Source organism: Miniopterus natalensis, chromosome 3, assembly GCF_054644295.1.
Source record: "Miniopterus natalensis isolate mMinNat1 chromosome 3, mMinNat1.hap1, whole genome shotgun sequence".
In the NCBI taxonomy this organism is placed as follows: domain Eukaryota; kingdom Metazoa; phylum Chordata; class Mammalia; order Chiroptera; family Miniopteridae; genus Miniopterus; species Miniopterus natalensis.
The window spans coordinates 24,413,870-24,439,539 of NC_142083.1; the positions used below are offsets into that span (position 1 = coordinate 24,413,870).

Genomic DNA, 25,670 nt, shown 5'->3' on the forward strand with positions numbered 1-25,670 from the left:
ATCATTGATGTTTCTATCTTTCTCTCCCTCTCCCTTCCTCTCTCTGAAATCAATAAAGATATATTTTTAAAAAATAAATAAATAAAAATAAAATAAAATAAAATAAAATAAAATAAAATAAAATAAAATAAAATAAAATAAATAAAATAAAATAAAATAAAAAACAGGGTTGTTTATTCAGCATGGTGAACAGCCAACAACAGAGCACGTGGGGAGCAAGCAGAGGGAGAGAAGGCCGAGAGGTAGGTAAGGAGGTCGGATTCTGAAAGCTGGGCTGGGGGCTCAGGACACAGAATGGCAAATCCAGGTCAAAGGCAAAGTTATATTTAGCATAGTTCATGTTCCTTTTAATTTTTCTATTTTATTCTAAAATGCAAAACTAAAATCCAAATTTTTAAAAGTACAACAAATATGACAGCCACCATGAGCATACCGCATACACTGAACGTTATGCCGTACTAGCTTTTGATACTATATTTCATACGCACACACACACACACACACACACACAGGGAGTTATTGGTGAATTCTGCTCTTCACTTTCTCTTCTCTCCTTCCCCAGGAAAAACCAGGAGGCTGAAATCAGTACATTATTCCTCTCACCCATGTGGTCATGCTTTCACTATCTGTATCTATAAGTATTCAAAATACTGGTACATATGTTAACAGCATAATTTTGCAACTGCCTTTTTCACTCAACACTATGCTTTCAAGATTTATCGATGTTGATATATGTAGGCCCACTTTAATCATTTGACCCAGTTAGCATTGCACTGAATGAAAATACTGTCATTTATCCAGTTTCCAACTGATTCATCTGCATGCCTCCCTGTGCATACATGTAGGACTGTTTCTTGAGTATCTGAAGAGAAATAAAAATCATTGGTATGGGTCTTTCTTTTTACATGTCTTTATTACTTTTATAATTCTGTGTGTGTTTTTCATGCCTTAAAAAAAACCCTTTCCTACAGAAATTTCCCTCTACATTTTTAAAAAAACCTTAATGGTTTGCCTTCCTAATTTAAATTTTAATCCACCTAGAATTTGTATTTTTATATGTAACAAAGTAGAAATCTGATTTTTACCATAAGGTAGTCAATTTTTCACTTGTTCATTTTTTTTTTTTCACTTACTGAATAGCCCATCCTACTCCACTATGTTTTAATTCCATCTCTGCCATACAAGACAGGTGTCCTTCTGAGCTCTCCCTCTTTCCCCTTGGTCTATTTATCTATATCTGGGCCAATATGATAAAGTTAGATTGGATTATTTTCCTATTTTATTATAATAAACCCCCATTTATTTCCCTTCTACAGGAAATTAAGTTCATCTGTCTCCAAAAACACAAAATTTATTTCATTGCTTCACAATTTTTAGAGTAATACATCTGTGTTTTTATGCTTCTTAGAATATTTGGTTATTTAGTTATATCCCCATCAGGAGGTAAAAATAGTAATAAAAATAATTTTTACACATCAAGAGCATTAAAAAATTTATAGGTTGGTGACCTAGGCATTTTGCAGGTGTATGTTTTCCCATGTTCAGTGAAAAAATAAATATTCTTTTAAAAAACAGGCTGAACAGAAACTGAATTTCAACCAACTCAGCAATCCTCTTGCCAACCTTTTAGAAAGCTTAATAAGTAATAAAACGATGCTCAAGGAATCATCTCCTTAGGCTTGATAAAAACAGAAATACTGCCATTCTCTTACATCTTGGTAACTTTCTTCTCCTTAAAGATCCCTCCTTTCTTTTAGCCACTATAAAGGCATAGCGGGGCCACAGCCAAGAGCTGATGAGTCAGCACATCTGAATGACAGGAAGGAAGAAACAGTGAATTCCAGCTGGAGACCTGCCACATGTTTTTGGCAAGTCACAAAATCTCTTTTTGTATCTCAGCTTTTTGGTCCCCCTGCCCCATGTTTAAAATGGGAATCATACCTCTCATTTGAGGATACTGTATCAGTAATTTGAAATGGAGTATGTAAAAATTATTTGTGTGCTACAAAACCTCATACACTATTTTTATATTTTTATTGAGGTACAATTGAGTTGTAAGAGTCTGATATTACATATTGTAAGCATAGGCTTTTGTCAGGTATGTTTTGTAACTACTTTTCCTAATCTATGGTTTGCCTTTTCACATAATAGTACCTTTAAATAGCAAAAGTTTTTCGTTTTGATCAATCCTGTTGATCAGGTATTTATCTTTAATAGTTCATATTTTTGGTGTGCTATATTTCAGAAAAAGCTTTCTAACCCAAGGATGCCAAAAATTGTTTCTCATGTTTTCTCCCATAATGCTTTGGGAACTATTTTAAGTCTTTGATCCATTTTGAGTTAATTTTGGTGTATTGCATGAGCTAAGGGTGGAAGTTTGTTTTCGGCACACAGCTATCCAATATTTTCAGCAGCTATTTTTGAAAAGCTTATCCTTTCCCATTGAACTGGCTTAGAACACAGTCGAAAATAAATTGACCATATGCATGTGGGACTATTTCTGGACAGTCTATTGTATCCCATTGGCTTAAATGTCTATTTATACATGAATCCCATACTATGTTGATTCCTGTGGTTTTATAATAAATCCTGAAATCCAGTAGAGTAATATCTCCATGCTCTGCTTTCTCAAGTTTGTTTTGGCTGTTCTAGGTATTTTACATGTCACCATACATTTTAGAATATGCTTGCTGCTCTATAAAAGAGCTGGGATTTGTACTATGGTTGAGTTGAATCTACAGAGGATGAATCTGAAGAGAACTGACAACCACATAGAGTCTTTGGATCCATGAACAAAGTCTATCTCTCCAGTTACTTATTTCTTAATTTCCCCCAGCAATGTTTTATGGGTTTCTATGTAGAAGAGTTACACATAATTATTCAAATTCACTCCTGAGCATTTTATAGTTTTTGATGCTATAGTAAATGGTTATTTTTTTCTATTTCTGGTTAGAAGGTTCTAATATATAGGAATACAACTGATTTCTGTATCTCAACCTTGTAAACTTCAAGCTCAGTAAACCCACTAGTTCTAGTAGCATTTTTCAAGTGTCAGAGAATTTTCAACATAGACCACAACTGTTTAGTACAAAAACAATGCAAGCCACATGCATAATATTAAATTTTCCAGCAGCCACATTTAAAGTTAAGTAAAACTGATTTTAATGACATATCATATATAGCCAATTTTTCCAAAATATTATAATTTTATCATATAAAAAGTAAAAAAATTATGAATGAAATGGTTTCCTTTTTTTTCATACATTGTCTTTAAAAGTCAGTGTTTACACTTGGAGCACATCTCAATTCAAAACAGCCACATCTGAATTGTTCAGCCGCCTCACCTGGCTAGTGGCTACTAGAATGGACACTCCACACACAGACAGATAAAACCAGCCTAAATTCTCATTTTCTAGTGGGTATGTCTTTTGTTTCTTCTTCCTGCCTTCTGCACTAGCTAGGAAGTCCAGCACAGTCTTGAAGAGAAGCAGTAGGAGTGGTCATCCTTCCCACCCTCCTGAGCATGGGGACAGCATTCCCTCTTTCACTATTAAGACAATGCTGTACTTTTTTTGCAACTGACCTTCATCAGCTTGAGGGAGTTTCTTTTTATTCCTAGACTGCTGAGATGCTATCATTAATTTTGTCAAATGCCTCCTCAGCACCTACTAATAATAAGGTGACACACGGTGCATTTATTGAAGTGATCTGTTAATGCGATCAATCGCATTCCTTGATTTTTGAATGTTAAACCAGCTTGGCCTTCTTGAGATAAAAGCCATTTGGTCACCATATATATATATATATATATATATATATATATATATATATCATTTTTTCTAGCCTAAATTTTATTAAGATTTTTTTGTGTCTGCGTTCATGAGAGATATTGGTCTGTACTTTTTTTCTTTGTAATGTCTGGCTTTGGTATCAAATTAATGGTGGCCTCATGGTATAATTGGGAAATGTTGCCTTTTCTGTTTTATAAAGGAATTTGTGTAGTATTGGATTATTTTAACCTTTAAATTTTGGTAGAACTTACCAGGGAAGACGTTTGTGCCTGGAGGTTTATTTTGTGGTAATATACTTTATAACATATTCAAATTATTTCATATATAGAGGGCTATTCAGGTTATCTACTTCTTTTTTTGGTTTTATTTATTTATTTTATTTTTCAATTACAGTTTACATTCAATATTATATCTCTTCTTGAATGGGCTTTGTTAGTTTGCTTCATAAGGAATCTGTTCATTTCATCTGGATTGAGGAATTGATCAGCATAAAGCCATTCATAATATTTCCTTATCCTTTTATTTCTTATTTATTTTTCCTTATTTTTTTAAAGTCTAGAGGATCTATAGTATCAATCCCTCTTACATCCCTTACATTGGTAACTTTTTCTTCTATCCTTTTATCTGATCAGTCTGGCTAGAATTTCATCCATTTTCTTGATCTTCTCAAACAACCAGTTTGAGTTTCATTGATTATCTTGATTTTCTGTTTATAATTTCACTGTTTTTCCCCTTCCTTTTAATTTCCTTTCTTCTAATTTGCACTCTTTTATCCAGCTTCTTTTTTTAATTTAATTTAACTTTTTCCATCACCATTTATCCCCAAGCTTAAGTTGCTGATTTGAGCCCTTATCTCACTTTAGGACAACATTTAATGCTGTAGGTTTCTCTCTGATCTCCATCTGAGGTGCACCCCACAAGCTGTGATCCAGCATGCTCTCGTTTCATTAGTCCAATGCATTTTCTAATTCCTTTTGTAATTTCTTTTTGGACCCCTGGATTATTTAGAAATGGGTTGTTTGGTTTCCAGTTATTGATTGATTTACCAAATTTCTTTATGTTATTGATTTCTAGTTTAAGTCCATTATGGTCAAAGACCATATTTTGTAGACTAGTAATCCTTTTTAAACTTAGTGAGGTTTTTATGGTCAAGAATATGGTCTCTCTTGGTAAATATTCTACATGCCTTTGAAAGAACTCATATTCTGTGTCGTTGGGTGGAGTCTCCAATTAGATCAACTTGTTTGGTAGCACTTCTCAAATCTCCTATATCCTGATTGATTTTTATTATTGTTCCATCTGTTATTTAGACAAGGGTGTTGAAATCTCTCAGCAGATTTCCATGATAGATATTTTGAATCTCTCTTATAGGTGTATAGGTATTTGGAACTGTCAGATCCTCTTCATGAACTGACTCCCTTGGCATTGGGAAATGTCCCTCTTTGTCTCTGGTGCCTGCTCTCCAGGCCTAGTACCAGGAATTATTCCATCTGCTCTTTCCTAAAGGTTCTTTCTCAGCTTGGTAGGTTCCTCCCAGGCATGTGCTCATCCATCCTAGGTGGATACTGGATGGAATCCTTTACAAATCTCCAAGCTTGTGTCCTCTCTCTTTCTGTGGTTCTCTCCTCTTTCCTTTTTGGTTTTTTATCCTGAGCACTTCAGCGCTTTTGCCTTTTCAAACTCTGAATTCTAATTTTTTGACTGTGAAATTGCTGGGTGAGGATGATATTAGTGGCTGCTGAGAAAAGGAAATTTGAAATACTGAATACTGGAGAAGCTCAGTAAGGTGTTGCTTAGCAACCCATAATAGCAAATAATTTAAACTCTGGATTTATTTTTTCCAGCAAACTTGCTCCTCCAGCCTGGAATCTAGAATTCACTCCCCTTCATGGCAGCAGCTGGCCTAGATGCTCATGTGGAAACATATACACAGTCCCAACGTGACGGCGACAGGTTGTGTTATTAGATTGTGTTATTTACCAGTTCCTGCTGAGTATGTTTCTTCACATACAACAACAGATTCAAGGCCAAAGTAGCTAGAATTCTATTATAAACACAACCTTTCATAAAATCATCTGGCAAACAGTAGGGACACTGAATACAGGAAGCCCTAAGACAACCACCATCAAAAATGTCTGCATTTAAACTGTGTCAGTAGCAGATGTTTGTTTTGGGAGCTTACAGAACATTTTTCCTCCTTTGTAAAACACAATTCCAACTTTTTCAGGAAACACGACAAATTCCACATCACAGTCATGACTTCTTTCAACTTCAGGTTGACCTCCCCCGAGGTGCTTCAAGATGCCCTGAGAGCTGTACACACAGGACCAGCATTCCCTTGACAGTGGCCAGCCCCAGACCACAGGAGCAAGCCATTGCTACCCAGACATCAAGCATGGTATTGGACAGGACCCAAAGCCAGCAAAGCTTCTCCCAAAGCAGGGAGAAACTGGTGATGGGCTGGACTGCACCCCAGCTGGCATCCTCGTGAATCAGGGCCCTCTGAGTCCAATGGGGTTTTCCGACGAGGAGGAAAGTGGCTGATTATAGGTATCCAGGAGCTGAGACAGAACCGGGTGACACTACCAGCAGAAAGAAATTAAATTACAAGGAATCTATCTGTTTATAAGGAATTGGTTTAATGTCAATATAAAAGCAACCAATATATACACAAACATTTATTTTCAGGTCAAATATGTCCCATTTCTCTTAGTGATTCATCTGAGGAATGAAAATACCTCCAACTAGGAGTATGTGCTGACAATTAAAACCAACAACATGACTGATTTTTTTTGTCATCTCTGAAGTAACAGCTACCTCTTCACGAGGTTTTTCCAAATAACAACTAAGCCCACAGTGATTGAGAGAGAACAATCCATAATTCCTAAATATGTCCCCCATCACACATAATCTGTCATTTGCCAAGTCACAACAGGAAACACCACAATGGGCCTATGGAGATGATGCACGAAGATCATGGTGCCAAAATGCCATGTTCAAATACCGGCTCTCTTCCTACCTGTGTGACTTTGGGGAACCTGCCTAACCTCTCTGGGCTTCAGTTTTCTCATCTGAGAAACTGCAAATAATAACAGTACTTACTTCACACGGTTGTGCAGATCAAATAAGTTACATGTGTAAAGTAATTTAAAAATGCCTAGTGCAGGGAAGGACCAGGGTGTGGTGGAAGAGCTTTCTATCATTATTATGGTAGAAGAGGCAAGCAGCCAGATATGCTATGTGTACATTCATTCGGTATTTCCACAAGTATTTGTGGTGTGAACCCTATGTATGTGACTGTGCTGTACACTGGGAAAAGAGCAGCAAATAAAAATGCCTCCAAAGCCACCCGTCTTTCAAATGTACCTTGATGTGGGGGTACGACGACCAAAATGCAGACGTGGGAATGGCTGTGCCTGTTCGGTGAGCAGATGACAGTTTAATTACAAAGTCCATCTCAGTAGGGTCTGTGCTCCTCTAAAGAAAAGCACAGGAGGAGAGAAGTGAGGAAGCAGAGGCTGTGCCAGAAACACAGACAGAACTGTCTGTTCAAGCAAGGTCAGGACGGGGAGGCCCAGTGAGGGGCGCGTACATTCCCAGCGCACGGCACAGCCAGTGTGACTTCCACAGGCCCTGGCTGGGAACTGAGAGAATGGGGAAAACAGGGGCGCCACCTCCGCCCTGAACAGCAGAAATGTGGGGGATCTCAAAGCAACGACACTGCAGGCTGGTCCGAGCCAGTGCACTGCTACAAAATTCACATTCTCTCAGTATATTCTTTGCCATTAAAAACAACAGCAACATGATTTAAAAACTCTCATCTTTGTTGTTAGAATAATTTCTTATACTGCTTTTTTTAAAAAAAATTTCTGAGTTGTGTGTGCTTCATTTTAACTCCAAAATGCCCCCCTGAGAAATCACCCTGGTGCACAAAAGCAGACAGAGATGGTTTCTCAGATACTCAGGGGATAGGCTGGATTTGTCTCCTCTCGTTTACATGTTTACTAGGTTCTTCGCGGGGTAAATACATTCTTTAACAGCATTCCAGGTGACTGCACTGAAGGAAAAGCAAACGAATTCTGTACCATTTCGAAGCCTGTGAGAGGTCTTTATTTTCTTACATTTCACCCACTTTCGATAAGAAAACGATGTTTGCACACTTACATCCTATTTTTGTAAGAAGACACACATGGGCACATGCTGAATGCCTGGCATCCTTTTAGGAAACAGGACAAAGAAAGTCTCTTCTTCCTGGAGCAAAATGTTAGCCTTTCAAGTAGGTAATTTAACAAATCTATACAGTAACTTCAGCATGGTCTCCCTGCCAAGACTGAAATGGGGTCGACAGGAATGGAAGTGTTTATTTAACTCTATTCAATGAGCTCTTAGTATGAGGGAAGCAGAAGACTGGAGTCAAATGCAGATATGAGGCAGCCCTGTTGTCCTCACTGGGCTAACCCAGCGTCTCCTGTGCATACGCGTCAGCCCATTTAGGCAATTGCCCTCCTGTCCTGCTACCTTCTGAATGGTTTTCCCATCTCAGAGCAAGGGGTGTAAGTCAGTAGTTATCAACTAAGATGTAATGGATTTGTCTTGTTAGAAATTCATTAAATAAAACAGCATCTAAAAGCTTAGGCTTCACCAAGTAAATGAAAGGCATTTCAAAAATGTATCAGGCAGGAAAGACATACTCGATGTCACTAATGCAGGAACCCAAAGAAGCATTTCCATTATTTGGACAGTAGAAATAAACCATGTTCTCTAACTCTCAAACATTCACTCATGCTGCTCTGTTTGTTTACATGGCAATACGATCTCCAGGTTATTTCGTCTTTATATTGATGACTGTGGATTTATTTCAACAGGATAGCTGCTCACAGGAATGCCTCTAATTCCTGAGGGACACTGGTTTGGAAAGGTGTCAAAACTTCCATGGCATACATTTAATCCCAAGGTGGATCTGCAGGTTAAGTGAAGGTTGACATCAAGAGCAGTTATCAAAATCAAATAAGGGGGCGTGAATATCAGAGCAACAAGCTACAAGATGGAAGTGGCTTCCTGTAGGGCAGCATCCACTTAGGAAACAGTGTGTCTTCCTTCCTGTGAAATGATGTCTGTCATGAGTTGAACTGCATCCCTCAGAAACATACATTCCAGTCCTAACCCCCAGCGCCTGTGAATGTGACCTTATTTGGAAATAAGTTCTTTGCAGAAGTGATCGATTTAAGATGAGAACATTGGTAAACCCTAAGCCCAGTAGGATGGCTGTCCTTATAAGAAGATAAGAGACAGACAGACAAGAAAGACATGTCATAATGGAGGCGGAGACTGGAGTGGCATGTCTACAAGCCAAGGATTGCGGGCAACCACAAGAAGCTGGAAGAAGCAAAGAAGGATCCTCCCTAGAGACTTCAGAAGGAGCATGGTCCTGCTCACACCTTGATTTCAGACTTATGGCCTGAGCTATGTGATCAATCCTCTCCTAATAGGACTTACTTATGAGGAAAGCCCCACATTCTAGAGCTCCGGACAGAGATCTCTGCTGTGTTGGTCAACACAACAGGGAGTACTAGGCATGTGCAGAAGAAGGCTGCACCCCATATACACTGTCCCTGATTTCTTAAAAAAAATTATCCCATTTACTTGGTCTAATAGTACAGAGAAAAATACTTTATATACTTCTCTACTAATTTTGAGCTCAAAATAGTTCAAATATTTTTAAAGCATTCAGAAAAATAAGATAAAATACAGTGACAGCACCCCCCTCCTGTTCTCTCTGTGTACAAATCAAGGGTGTGTTGGCAAATCAGTTCAAGCAAGAAGGACGCAGACAAGACTTCCATCCAAAATACAGAGGCTGCCACCAAACAGCTGGAGCCAAAAACTCCGCAATTTACCACCCGACTTCCCTCAGAAAGTTTGGAACCATCAAAAAAATATTTTTCAAAATGTTTCATCTAAGAGGCAGCTGTGCAGAACAAATGTTAGCTGGGTTGGCGTGCTGGCAGCACAGGGTAGAAGGTTCTCCAGGATGGGTGCCGTATGCTGAATTAAAAATACCACCGACGCGAAGGCCCCCCACACAGTCAAGGCTGTGAGGGCAAATCCCCTGAAGATTTCCTTTTCCATTTTCCTTATTTCCCCATGACTCCTTCCACACCACGGTGCAGACCAGTCTCCACGCCTGCCCCCTTCTACCTGCCTGTGCAGTCTCAGGGCCACACACTGAGAAGCGACTCCTTTCTGCCTGATCAAAACTGACAGCACTACTCTTAAGTCATGCCCTGGTAATTCCATACAATGCACGTCCTGAGGGTTTAGGAACTGGCTCTTTAAAAGGCATCACTGAGGGGCCCTGCTGTATGACACAGGGTTCTCAAATGTGGCACCCCTGGCATTTGGGGCTGGATAATTATTTGTGGTGGAAGCTACCCCATGCCCTGTAAGATGCTGAGCCGCACCTCTGGCTTCTAACTACTAGATGACAGTAGTAACCCCCCCAATCCAGGTTGGGATGATCAAAAATGTTTCAAGACATGGACAAATGTCCCCCAGGGGGTGAAATCACTCTCAGCTGAGAACACATGTATCATGATTAGGAGCCAGCCTCTGGAGTCAGACCCCCTGGGCTCCTTCCACTCACCAGCAGCGTGAGCAAGGGCCTTCACCACCTGTGTCTTTGTTTCCACACTTATAAAGTATGAGTGTGACGGTGCCCACCTCGTGCAGTTATATGGGGATAAATGAGGTTCCATAAGGAAAGCACTCAGAACAGGGTCCGGCACAGTCCAGATGACACACATGCTGGTTGCTTATGTTCTGCACTAGAGATGTTAACAGCTGGGATCTACACTTAAGCCACCCGAGCAGTGAAGAATTAATCTGACCCAAAGAGAGGCCTGGGCTTTCCCTGGGCTCCTGGGAAGTCATCCCTAGGCCCCTGGAATGCTCTGCCTGACAGGAGTATCTTTGTTTGCCTGGGAGTTTTGGGCAGAGAGTCTAAATATGATTTATCACAGGAGCTTATGGCCATGCACATTAGTCCTGCCTCCAGAGGGGCTGGAGACTATAGGTATCAGAGCAGTGTCTGTAAGACAGTATGTGATTGGGCCCCAGTAAAAGCTCTGGACACAGATGTGTCAGCTGAGCTCCCCATGTAGGCAATACAGTGTGCCACGTAACATTGTTGAAAGAGCAGCACTGTCACTGACTACACAGAGAAAGGACAATGAAAGCTCCACATTTGCTAGTTTTCCTGGCCACTCCCCTTGGCTGATGTTTGCCTCTATTATTTCTTTGTAATAAACCATAACTGTGAGTATAAGGGCTTTCAATGAGTTTTGTGAGTACTCTAAAAAGTTATCAAACCCTAAGGTGGTCTTGGGCACCCCACACTTGCCATTGGTGTCAGCCAATGAGGGTGGTCGTGTGTGGATGGCCCCTCTGTCTGAGCAGTGGACTCACTCCTGCACCTCCTACCACAATAGTGTTAATTTAACCATCTCCTACTGGGAACCACTCCTTCAGTGCAATTCCTTAAGCACAGTGAACCTATTAGAACACTTCTAGAAGGTTAGTGCTCACTGAGGGGCCTACATCTGTGGTGCCAATATTAAGAAATGCCAGATTTTATTTATTTATTTTTTTTCATGGATCATTTTTTTTTTCTTTTTTGTTTTGTTTAAAATATTACAGATGCCGAGAGTAACCAAAGAATTTATATGCATATATACACAACCCAAGGACATGGACAATGGTGAGGAGAGGGACTGGGGAGGGGGAAGGAACGGGATGGAATGGGTCATTGGGGAGAAAAAGGGACATCTGTAATATTTTAAACAATAATAAAATTTAAAAAAAATAAATAAAATAAATAAAATATTACAGATGCCCTTTTTTCTCCCCAATGACCCATTCCACCCCGACCCATCCCCCTCCCCAGTCCCTCTCCCCACCATTGTCCATGTCCTTGGGTTGTGCATATACGCATATAAATTCTTTGGTTACTCTCTCCCCCTCCACCCACCTGCCCTCCTCCATCCTTCTGACATTCGATTTTGACTAATGTGACTGAATAATTTCATTTTAAATCTGTGTGCCTGCTGAGTGGGGCAGCTATGGCCAGAGGGTTGGGCAGGATTTCAAGCTCCAGTGGAGTGATGGGGCCCAAAGTGGCCCTCTCCTGGAAAGATGTGTGAGCAGGCCCACAGTGTGAGGCAGCCACCCTACCCAAGCCCCCAACCTAGGAAGAGTGGCCAAAAACAGCTGCTACCTGCCCAGCTATGGCCTTTTCTGAGCATCAAGCAAACACAGCTGTGTCCCAGAAACTTGCCCAGGCCACAAGGAGGACTGGCCACCCCACCTGCAATGTCAACTGGGCTGAGGCTCCACATATAATATAGTTCTGCCCAGGGCTCTGGCAGAGGAAAGAAGGCAACCTCATGGGTGGGATTACATCTGAGGGCAGAGGGAGAAAATCCCACTCAATAGGAGCTTGGAAGTAGCAATGTCAAAGGGTACAGGAATAACTAATGCTGAGACATTCAGCTAACAAAGTCGACACAGAACAGAGATCAACCCTAAGAAAATGGTAGAAAAATGTATGCTTAATATGCTTCAAGAGATTTTTTCAAGCAGGTGGGCAGCATTAATATAACCAAAATGCATGCCATAAAACCAAAAGATAGATAAAAACAGAACAAGGGGATACAAAAACAAATTCAACACATCTGGAGGTGACAAAAGAAAGTCGTCCATTAATGGAGACACTGAGTGAGCAGCCAAGGGTACCTTCTATCAGCGGGCCACTCTTGTGGGTGTAAAGACACAACAGTGAAAAGACAGTCACTGCCCAGGAGTTTATATTCTTGAAGGGGATATGCACAACAGACAGAGAGAGAGACGTAATATGACTTGGGGTGCTATAAGTCATTGTCAGTGCTATGGAAAGCTGAAGCAGGCTGACAGTGTCGCATCTGAAGGGCAGGAAATGCTGCCCTGAGATGAAGACCCATGAGGTGAATGAAGGTAACACAGGAGCCATGCAATATTGTGGAGCAAGAGCATTCCAGACAGAGGGGAGGTCCTTATTCTAATTAACTGGTTCTATTCAAATAATCATCATGCAGCAAACATGTTATTTCTGGTGAAATTACTGATGTTCCAAGTATGCTGACAATAGGTGATGCCAGTCTATGAATCAGTTCCCAATCAGGAGTCCCAGCTAATCCACTCAGACCATACAATGCCTAAGATAGAGTGAATTCAGGATCTGAAGGGGAGAAAATGTTAATTATCTGGAGATGATAATACTGTCTATATAAATAAACTGAGGCCCTCAGGTAAAGGAACAGAACTAATAAGAGCTCACCATAACCGATCAGAATAAAAAACAGCAGTGCCCTTATGAGTAGGCATTAAATAGAAAAGGGAATAAGAAAAAAATACCTTTTATAAAACCACCCCAAAAATATAGGTACCTATGAACAAGTCTAAGGAACAGTACCACTGACTTCATGAAGAGAAAAAGTCTTAGAAGGACATAAAAGAAAACCAGAATTACTGGACAGACATGCCATGTCATTCTATGGAAAGACAATACAAAAAAACAAAGAACACATCTCTGGATGTTGTGTATAGTGTCCTTTGATTATTTCCCAGTTGTTAAATATCTTTCATAGCAAAAAATAGGAAATGCCATATAATTTAAATCCAGATTCCAGCTGGAGTTTGTACTGAACATGACAAGCTAATTCTGTAATTCATATGGAAAGTAAGCTAAGAAAATTCTAAACAACAGGAAAGCAGAAGAACAGAAGGGTGAGAGGTGCTCTTCCAGAAAGTAAGGCTTCTTATAAAGCCATATCCTTAAACCAAGGTAGCATCGGTGCAAGGAGAGACCAGGGGGTCCAAGTCACAGGTCAGCAAACCAATGCTCTTAATCCATCTCCTTCTACTGTTCTGTATGCGCCAGTGTGAAGGTGGGAGGGACTGTGGACCATGTGCACCATGGAAGGCAGCTGGGTGAGGCCAGGGAACAGGGCATGTAAAGAGAGGCAGAGCTGAGGCAGGGAAGGAACTGGCCTAAGCATGGAGTGTGTGCCCAACCCTCCAAGGGGCTGGAAGGCAAGAGTGATAATGAGACTGCAAGGGGAGCCTCCCTGATCCCTGGAGCCTCTTCAGGGAACTGCAGGAGAAGAAAGATGGTACCATGGATTCTTCTGTCCACTGCGACAGTGTCCTTTAGAGCCAGAGAGACCAACCTGAGTTCACTTATTCCAGTCCTCTCCATTTACAGAAGAAACTGAGGCCCAAACACAATGACTTAGCTGAGAGCACGGAACAGTGGAACACACTGGAAACCTCATCCAGGACTCTCTCCAATTAAGGCACATCCATAATGCTCTGTCTCTCACCATGGTACTTGGACCCCTTTGTTTGTTCCCACCTTGAATCTCTCTTCTCCCTTGGTCTCCACAGCAGTTCTCCCTCACTGGTTCTCTGCTCCCATGAATGGCTCCTCCTCTATCCATTCCTGGCTTCTGATCCTCTCCTACCCTGGCTCTTGAGTCCATACCAAGTCTGTGACGACCCTCTTTGTGCTCAATTCACTCTCTCCCTGGCTACACAACCTCATGGCTTTGATTAGGAGCTTGAAGCTAGTAACTTGTACATTCATATCTGCAGCCCAGACTCGTCTGTGCCCTGGACCACACACTGTTTAATTTAGTAGGCAGTGGGACATCCCCAGGTGGCAGTGGCCCATTCATCAGACTACTCTCTCCTAAAGACCTAACATCCTCCAGGTGGAGTCATTTTCTAAGCCAAGAGCCTCACCAGGTTCAACACGAAGAACAGTGAGTTTCCCAGCAGGGAGGGAAACATTCTTATTGATATGATGTATTCATGTTGATACAAAATCAGTATCACAGAAATATGCCTGTAAGGAAAAAGGTCTAATGATTGAGAAAGAGTTCAAGGGCAACTACCAATCTTTGAGAATTAGAGGCACTCCCACTCTAGTGGGATCCTGGAATAATAGGAAGCTCAGGAAAGGAGGAGAAGTTGGAGTTCCTAAAACATGGGGTGAGGTATAACCCCAGATTTAGCCATCTAAGACCAGTGACATGTGAAACCCAGGCCTGTGCCTGGCTGCCAGAAGGTCTGATGAGTTAAAATGAGCATTGAGTGACTTCAGGCATGAGGTCACTATGAAGACAACTGTTTCAAAAGACTTTCTTCTAAAGGCCTCGTATTTACAGTTTAGGGCCAAGTTGACAGAATTCAGCATATCACTAATCAGAGCACATCAGGAAAATACAAAAACCATTTCAACACCTTACCTGGTCCCAGGGAGAGACGGTGCCTCCGAAGCACATGAACAGGTAGGCCATGGCCACGAGACAGATCCATATCACCACCGAGAAGAGGCGGAGCAGCTTCTTAAACACGGACTCAATGCAGACCAGGATGAAGATCGCGAAGAAAATTGCCAGGGCAGTGGGAACTGTTACTAAAAATGCCACATGGTCTTCAACCTCCTAAGGGGGAAAAAAAATTGCAAGATACAATTTAGAACCCCGCGGAAGCAATGATTTATGTTATCAAAATGTTATCAACATTCATCAGTGTCCAAATATATTGGGTTTTAAAAATTATTTCAGAAGTAGAACAGTTTGAACTTTTGAAAATATAATTTTCCTGTTAAATAGCCATGTTTTTCTATATAAATATCCCAGTATTCGGTATTTAAAGTATGCAAAAGAGCTATGCCATCAAATATAAATTTTCCCTGAAAAATGGAGAATGAATTTTATTAAGAAGTGAATGCAAGAACACATAATACCCGGATAAAATAAGACAACCAACTTGACTGCCTGCATCACAGGATGTAAGAAATGGCCTGACCATGGAAAATGAAGGCTCCCAAATGATTTGAAATCTTTTACTTTAAAAAATATAAAAACTACCTCAGTCTCTACAGTGATGAGCTCTTATTTTAATGCGTGGCAATTAATGTTTCAAAGGGATCATAGGTTAATAGAAAAGGGATAGAAAGTACTAAATATAGACGATGAGAGAGCGGGAAATAGTTAGAAGAATGTGCCATTTTGCTAGTTTCCTTCCCCACCTCTCTTGGACTCCAGTAGCAAAAAGAAAATGGGTATTTATTAATAGCCTCTAACTGGTGCATGATTTTAAAATCCACATTTGCTCACTAATCCTCCTTTTCCATATAGCTCTTTCTAGACCCTTCCCGAAGACACACTCTTTCCATTCTACACAATTCAACACAATGTAAGAGATACCATGCTTCCTTTGGTTATACAAGCATGGGTATAGATAGGCTTTAGCTTCTGCAACACACTACGCTGGAAACTTGCTATGAAAAGCATGCACTATGGAGGGAACACAATTCAAGGTCTTTAATCCTTCTATAACATATTTAGTTACCAAAACACCCAAAGGAGTTTCAATTTTTAAAAAAATTCATATGACTGGGACCCTAAGAACTTCCATTGAGGTTTTAGAATATTAAACGTTCCAGTGGCTTATGGAGCCACTCCCCTTTTCTGATTGCTCCCAGGTCCACTTGTCCCAGAAGCAGCTACAGTTTCCCACTGGAGATGGCCCCATCCAGATATCACACCACTGACCACAGGGAAATGGGGAGCTCTGCAGGGCAGATCAGCCAAATAACCACACCAAGTCCAGGCAACCATGGAGGGGAAGAAAGGGACACAGGCCCACCCCTGATGACTCCATTTCCCTTTCTCTCTCAGTTATATATATGTCAAGTGATACCCGGGGAACATGGAAACAATAACAACGGTAGCAAATACTAATAGATTTTTGTGCTCAACAGTCTTATGTATATTAACCTGTTTAATACTTAAAACAGCCCTATGATGGGGCACCGGTGTTAGCAATACTTTACAGGGAGAAAACCAAGGCACCAAGAATGAAAAGGAGCTGCCATGGGTTGACCAAGCCCATGAGGGAGAGAGAACCAGAGCTCAGCCCAGGGATCTGGCTGGGGGCCCGTGCCAGCCACCACCGCAGTGCTCTGCCCTCTGGCTGTGCAGAGGCGATGCGCCACACCAAGCGCAGCCAGCCCCAGAGAGGCCGAAAGAATGTATGTTTCCAGAACTGGCAGGAGACAAGAGGATGACATGTGATGTTCTTCCCTCCCTCATTGCTATTCTGGTCCATGCTTAAGTGTCTAAGCTGTACTCCTCCTCAGACACATGTTACAACCGTTGCGAAAGGGTGTCGGGTATCCACCAGGCTGCCAGGGCTGCCCTGCACGCGGACACGGGGAATCAGCGTAAGCGCGGACATGACGGCATGTCTTCGGGGGATATCAAATTTGAGATTATGATCGCTACACACATGGAGCCCTGAAAACTCATTTTATTTTAAACCTCCCGAAACGAACTGAACTGAGCTATGGGCAGAAAGCTAACCAGGGAATAACTAGGGTTTTCCCAGTACGACTTTTCACTTATTTCATTAACCCAGCAGGGGAGAAACCATGGTGGGTTTTACTGGCTCTTGTTCCTCCAGAAGGACTGGAAATGGTACAAAAATATGCATAAGTGTAAAGTGAAAATTAGTAGGTGAGGGAACCGAAGGGTTGTTACGAAGTCCTTCCAGGAAGTGGAGGACTCACTGAATGCCCTGCAGGCGCTTTTCCTGCACTTATCTTTTGAGAGGTCTAACTGTGACCACGACAAAGACCCAGTGGCCTACCGTGCTGGCGCTGGGTACAGTACAGGGTAAGACTTGAAACTGTGCTGGGCTGGAAACACTGCAGTCTTTACCTCACTTTTTTTTTTTTTTAATGTCAGGGTCTTCATCATTGAGAAGTGACTTGTCTGGGCTTCAGGGTGACCTCTGCATTTGACACAGTGTATCCAGTGCCTAGGTCCCATAATATGTTTAGAGACCCATAAAAGTGTTTTAATTTCTTGAAAAGTTAAAAACAAAACAAAACACAAGTTTTTAGGGTCAAAGGTTACATATATCTTCATGCTAACCCACTTGTAAGTTATAATTGTGATTATATTTTTAGGGAGGAAGGGGCACAGGAAAACTTCTGAGTCATGATGCGATCCTAGGGGGCTTGTGGCACACCCCTGCTCACCAGACACCTGGCATTACCAGGTCAATCCCACACACCAGAGGCGCCCTTCCTTCAGCTTTAGTGTCCCCCACCTCTGTAGGTAACAGGATTCCCAAATGGCCAACAACTGCAGATAGTCAGCAGCTGCTCGTGAGGCTGTGACCCTAACCATTGTAAACTCTGAGCCTGCAGAGAGATGGGGGCTCTTCTAGAAAGAGAACAGCCGTCAATTTATTATTCAGTGCCTTTGAACTCTCGCTCCGAGCAAGTTTTAATATAGACTTCTCTACAAAATAGAATCTTTCATAAGAGTGTCAAGGAGAAAAACAGGAGAGCATTCATTAAAAAATGTATAAGCTTATAAACTACATTCTTTCCTAGTCTCACTATTGGCATCGTGCACTTTTCTTAAGGCTAAATAAACTGAATAAAGGAATGCCCTCAGACTGAGTGACATGGTCGTCCTCCCTCTCCTCCCCTGTTCCCAGAGGACCGAAGGATGGATGAAGCCACAAGGCACACCCCGTGGCTGTTTTCTTCTGGAGCTACTTGAGTTTTCAAAATTCGGAGTATAAAGCAAACAGAGTTACTTAAAATAAAGTGAACTAAAACATTCAAAACATTGTCAATCTAAATAAATATGTTTATGTACCCCAACTCCTTCTCCCTTCATGCAAAAAAAAATTATGACATAATACAAACTAAGTGAAATGTGCTAAATTGCCTTTATTAGTACTAAGCTGCCTTTAAAATGTGCCTTTAAAAGGGTAAAAAAAATTACCATACAACACAAACTAAATGAAATGTACTAAAATGCCTTTAAAAGGGAAATGCCGAGCATGCTATCATCTGCTGCAATGATAATGGGTTCCTGTCGCTCTCTTTGAACATTTTATCCTGTCTTTTCAATGCATTTTCTGGTAATTTTGGATGGCTTCTAATTGCTAGGCCTATTAAATACCCATTGCTTTTATTTATTATGTGACAGCTTCTTTGCTTCTTAGAGGCTTTTTCATGGAGCAACGGGTTATCTGTATTTTCATTCTTTTCCACATGCATTTTTCATTTTTTGTTAAACAGAACTGTTTCATTTAGCTGGTAAAGGGCAGTCTAATGTAAAACACTGCTTTTCAATAAAAAGGTATTTTAGTGAAGTGCTTTGAAGTCCCAAGGCTGCGGGTAGAAACACGATCCCATTACTGACTGTTGTGTCTGGGGGTGAGCTCCGAGCCTCCAGCCTCTGACTTCAGGTGAACAGCAGTATGGACACTGCATAGCCAGTGGGTGTCTGTGCCTCATGGCCGCACCATGATTAGCAGGGACTAAATCGTGATGACCAGCAATTCCTTTTTGCTTCAAATCTCAGAACTTTCTCACCAAGGCTAGCCTGCCTTTTCATTAATGGATTGATGCTCATTTTATATTGTAAATAATAATTTACTTTATTACCACAAATTATATTGAAGGGTTATTACTGGGAAAAAAGAAGTCTGTCTTTTGGTACGGCTGCAGGTTTATGTGTGCAAATATAGATTGTCACCCATTCATATATAATGAATATGTGTGTGATATAATAGAAAATGTATTTTTCATTCTTTTCCATGTATGTAGTCATACTCTATCATAAGTTGTGAAAGGAATAAATAAAAATTCTGATTAAAAATTCAATATAACCATGATGAAATAAATCAAAGAACATCTCCATAAATGAAGAAATAGTCCATGTACACAACAGATAGGAAGACAGTACTGTCCAAATGTCAGTTCTTCCCAAATTAGAGAGTCCATGCAATCCCAATAAGAATTCCAGGAAGTTACTTTGTAGCTATCAAAATACTAATCCTAAAGCTTATGTGGAGAGTCAAAAAGAACCAAAATAGCCAATACAATGTTGAAGGACAAAAACAACACTGGAAAACTAACACTACCTTAATTTAAGACGTACTAGAAAGCTGCGGAAATCAAGAGCTGGTGGTGCTGCAGAAGAAAAGACAAACAGATCAGTGGAACCAAACAGATCCACACAAACGTAGTCAACAGATATTTGACAAAGAGACAAAGAAAACTCAAAGGAGAAAGGATAGTCTTTTCAGCAAAAGATCCTGGAACAACTAGATATCCACATGCCAAAAAAAGTGAATTAAGACACATACTTTACACATTTACCACAAATTATCTCAAACTGGATCACAGATCTAAATGTGACACGCAAAAATAATTCTGAAAAATTCTGAAAGCCTTCCCATACCCAAACCTTAGTCAATTTGCCATGCTAAACAATCCACAACATAGAAATATTTTTGAAATAAACACACAAATTGTACGTATGTGAAAGATGAGCCAGTTTCCACCTGTTTAGAAAGGTGTGTCATCCACTGCTTATAATTGTACAAGTGATTTGTTTCATACACACAAATACATGGCCTATGGTCTGGCCATATTACCTATTCTCAGCTCCTATGACACAGGCCAGAATTATCACTCACATCTTAAGAATATGGATAAGTTCATTAAATAAGTACATTTTACATGGGAAATTGTTTTGCCTCAGGCATCATACTTTACAGAGCCTTCCCTTCTTTAAGAATCAGATCCCAAATATAAAGCATTCTCGAAAGCATTGCTAGTCTCACAAACAGAAGACAAGTTCTCCAGCTCCTTCCCCTCTCCTCTTCCCAAATCTCCACTCCTTAACCACCACAGCCTCCACAAAGACACAAATAAATGAGTGCCCTAAGGCATGGAGCCTGGGGCAGCTGGGAGGAGCAAGAACCACAGGAGGCGTGCCAGGGATGCCTGAAGGCTGAGAAGCCCAGCGGCATGTACATCCAGAAAACAGCAGGTGGGGGCAAAGAGAGCCAAAGTGGACCTCAATTGGGGTATATTCCAACTATCTTGGAAACAGGACCAAACTATTCTTTGGGAAAAGCTTCCCCACTTAAAACTTTAATATTCCTGCCAATTATAATCAAACAACATCTTACAACAAAAATAAAAATAAATGAAGAGAGTCACTAAGAACAAGGGTCCAAAAGAAATAAGTAACAAATGGTTTAGATTTCCAAGGACAGTTCATGTCAAAATTGACAGGCAGAGAACACAAAATAGCTGTAGATGACAAGTTTAAAGGAAAATGAAGGATAGTGATACAGCAGGAATCAAGTACAAACAGAGAAAATGGGACATGTAAAAATGACAAATAGAATCGTGTAAATAAAATTCAACAACTGGGTTAAACCAGTAAAAAAAAAAAATCGTGAGCTGGACAATAAGCCAAAGAGCTTAAAAATAATGCGGCAAATATTATAAGGATATAAAAATTATAAGAAACCATAAGATATGGGAAATCAAATAAAAAGAATAAGAAGGTAATAACATGTTGGATTGAAGTCCCTGGATTACAAAATGAACAGACTTGAAATAAAACATATAAAGACAAGTCAGTTGGGGACTGTGCAATACTAATGAAAACCAGTAATCCACAACTCCAGAATGCCAGTTAGACTACACACACACACACACACACACACACACACACACAAAGCATGTTACATGGTGATAAAAGTGCAGCATATTAGAGATGAAGAAAAGGTCCAAAGAGTGCCCAACCAGAATGGAAGGATCACCCACCAAGAACAACACTTAGCATTGAGAGAAAAAATTTCAACAGTGCAAGATAGTAACGGTGAATTACTGAGCACAAAATAACAGTCAACCTCATATAACCAACACACCGATTTTTTAAAAAAGAGCAAAAATACAAACATTTATAGATAAATATTTTTTTAAAGCAGACATTTACCATCAAGGAATATTCTCTACTTAGGACCCAAGAAGTCTCAATAAATTTAAGAAGACTCAAATCATATCAAACATCTTCTCTAACCACAGTGGTATGAAACTAGTAATCAATTACAAGGGAAAAAAATACTGAAAAACACACACACACACGGAGGCTAAATAACATGTTACAAAACAATGAATGGGTTAACAATAAGATCAAGGAAGAAATCAAAAGATACCTTGAGACAAATGAAAATGAAACGATAACAACCCAAAACCTATGGGACACAGTGAAAGCTGTCCTAAGAGGGAAAATCATAGCAATACAGGCCTGCCTCAAGAAACAAGAAAAATCTGAAATAAACAACCTAAAGGAACTAGAAAAAGAACAACAAGCAAAGCCCAAAGTAAGGAGAAGGAATGAAATAATCAAGATCAAAGTGGAAATAAATGAAACCAGTCTTAAAAACAATGCAAAAGATTAATGAAACCAAGAGCTGGTTCTTTAAAAATGTAAACAAGATTGATAAGTGTTTAACCAGACGTATCAAGAAAAAGCGAGAGAGGGCCCACATAAATAAAATGAGGAATTAAAGAGAAGTAACAACTGACACCACAGAAATACAAAGGATTATAAGAAAGTACTATGAACAATTAGAGGCCAACAAGTTAAACAATCTGGAAGAAATGGATAAATTCCTAGAAACATATGATCTTCCAAGGCTAAATCAACAAGAAACAAAAAATCTGAACAGGCCACTTACAACCAACAAAATTGATTCAGTAATCAAAAAACTCCTAACAAACAAAAGCCCTGGACCAGATGGTTTCACGTGTGAATTTTAAAAAACATTCGAAGAAGAATAAATACTTATCCTTCTCAAACTATTCCAAAAAATTCAAAAGGAGGAAACACTCCCAAGCTCATTTTAAGAAGCCAGCATTATCCTGATTCCAAAATCTGACAAAGGCATTTAAAAAAGAAAGTTATAGACCAATATCCCTGATGAACATGGATACAAAAATCCTCAACAAAATATCAGTAAACAGAATTCAGCAATACATTAAAAAGATCATGCACCAGAACCAAGTGGGATTTATTCCAGGGATGCAAGATTGGTTCAACATAAGCAAATCAATTAATGTAATAAACCACATAAACAAAATGCAGGATAAAAATTATGTGATCATATCAGTAGACGCAGAAAATGTATTTGAAAAAATCTAGCACCCACTTATAATAAAAATTCTCAGCAACATGAAAATATAGGGAACACACTTCAAGATAATAAACCCACAGCCAGTATCATACTCAGCAGGGAAAAGATAAAAGTGTTTCCCTTCAGATCAGAAACAAGACAAGGAAGTCTACTTTCACCACTCTTATTCAGTATAGTATTGAAGTCCTAGCCACAGCAATCAGACAAGACGACGAAATGAAAGGCATTCGCATTGGAAAGGAAGAAGTAAAACTCTCATTACTTGCAGATGACATGGTAGACTACAGACTACATAGAGGGAGTCCTACTAGAACTGATAAATAAATTCAGCAAAGTAGCAGGATGAAAAATAAGTATTCAGAAATTGGTTGCATTTTAATACACCAATAATGAACTATCAGAAAGAGAAATTAAGAAAATTGCAATTACAGCTACACACAAAAAATAAATTATTTAAAAGTAAATATAACCAAGGAGATTAAAGACCCGTACTTGGAAAATTATAAGACATTAAAGAAAAAAGTTGAAGAAGATACAAATAAATGGAAACATATGGTCATGCTCATGGACAAAAAGAATTAACATCATTAAAATGTCCATATCACCCAAATCAATCTATAAATTCAACATAATCCCTATAAAAATACCAATGGTATTTTTCACAGAACTAGAACAAATAATCCAAAAATGTTATGGAACCACAAAGACCAAGAATAGTCCCAGCAATCTCGAGGAAGGACAAAGTTGGAGGCATCACACTACCTGATATCAAACTATAATACAAGCCTACAGTAATCAAAACAGCATGGTACTGGCATAAAAACAGACACACAGATCAATGGAACAAAATAGAGAGCCCAGAAATAAATCCACACCTATGCGGATAATATATGACAAAGGAGGGAAGAACATACAATGGAGGATAGTCTATTCCATAAACTGCACTGGGAAAATTGGAGAGATGCATAGAAAAAAATTAAAGCAAACTACTTTCTTACACCATATACAATACTAAACTCAAAATGGATTAAAGATTTAAATGTAAGACTCAAAACCATAAAACTCCTAGAAGAAAACATAGGCAGTGAACTCTCTAACACTTCTCTTAGCAATACTTTTTCTGATGTGTCTCCTCAGGCAAGGGAAACAAGAAAAAATAAAGAAATGGAACTACATCAAACTAAAAGTTTTTGCACAACAAAGAAAACCATCAACAAAATGAAAAGACAACCTAGTGAATGGGAGAACATATTTGCCAATAATACATCCGATAAGGGGTTAATATCCAAAATTTATAAAGAATGCATAAAACTTAACACCAAAAGCCAAACAATCCAATTAAAATATGGGAGAGGACCCAAATAAACACTTCACCAAAGAGATGAATAAACACTTCTCCATACAGATGGCCAGCAGACATGAAAAGACGTTCAACATCATTAATCATCAGAGAAATACAAATTAAAACCACAATGAGACATCACCTCACACTTGTTAAAATGGCCATCATCAATAAATCAACAAACAACAAGTGTTGACAAGGATGTGATAAAAAGGGAACCCTCCTGCACTGCTGGTGGAATGGCAAATTGGTATGGTCACTTTGGAAAACTGGTATAGAGATTTCTCAAAAAATTAAAAATAGAAGGACCTATAACCCAGCAATTCCACTCTGGGAGTATATCTGAAGAAACCCAAAATACTAATTCAAAATGATATGTGCACCCCCATGTCCATCGCAGCATTATTTACAACAGTCAAGCTAAAGAAACAACCCACGTGCCCATCCACAGATGAGTGGATAAAAAAGCTATATACGATGAAATATTACTCAACCAAGGAAAAAGAATGAAATCTTACCATTTGTGACAACAGGGATGGACCTAGAGGTTATTATGCTAATTGAAATAAGTCAGACAGAGAAAGACAAATACCATGTGATTTCACTTATATGTGGAATCTAAAGAACAAATTAAATGAACAAATGAAATTAAAGCAAACTCATAGATACAGAGAGCAGACTGTTGGTTCCCAGAGGGGAGGGGGCTTGGGGGACAAGCTGAAAAGGTGAAGGGATTAAGAAATACAAATTGGTAGTTACAAAATAGTCATGGGGATGTGAAGTACAGCATAGGGAAATTAGTCAATAATATTGTAATAACTATGTACGGTGCCAGGTGGGTACTGGAAATATTGGCGGAATCACTTTCTAAATTATATAGTTGTTTAACCACTATGCTGTACACCTGAAACTAACATAAAATAATAGTGAATGTCAACTGCAATTGAAAAATAAAAATTGTAACGTTTACATGGAAGAACAAAGGAATAAGCAAGAAACTTTCAAGGGAGTGGCGTGTTATTTGCCGTGATTAATACCCTTACCATAAAGCTTTAGTAATCACTGCCTGTGTGTTTGTGTGTACAAGTGTGCAGTGTTGCAGGGATAAAAACCAAACAAAACTTAAGCAATGGGACAGAACAGCCCATAACAAACCACTCATATATGGGACTTTGATGTGGGAAAAGGCATGACTAAAATAGATTGGCAAAACTCCATTTTCCACAAAGAAAAAATATGTAAATGGATCTTGATTACTGCCCCACACCACATATACATCATACGTATGTGAGATACGTACATATGGTATATGATATGTGTGTGTAATAAAATGGACCAGAAAAGAGAGTGATAAACACAAAGTGGGCCATGAAGCTGATTCCTGAGGAGTGGGATAGGTCAGGGCGGAG

At 39.6% G+C, this 25,670-nt stretch overlaps 1 protein-coding gene across 1 annotated transcript in view; it reads right to left on the minus strand.

Annotated features, from left to right (window-relative positions):
- The window catches only part of ADCY2 (adenylate cyclase 2), a 296,886-nt gene that overhangs the window by 262,841 nt on the left and 8,375 nt on the right, over nt 1–25,670 (minus strand). The window contains exon 2 of the mRNA XM_087815353.1: nt 15,134–15,331. Coding sequence (XP_087671479.1) covers nt 15,134–15,331 — 198 coding nt within the window. The remainder of the gene's footprint in view (nt 1–15,133; nt 15,332–25,670) is intronic.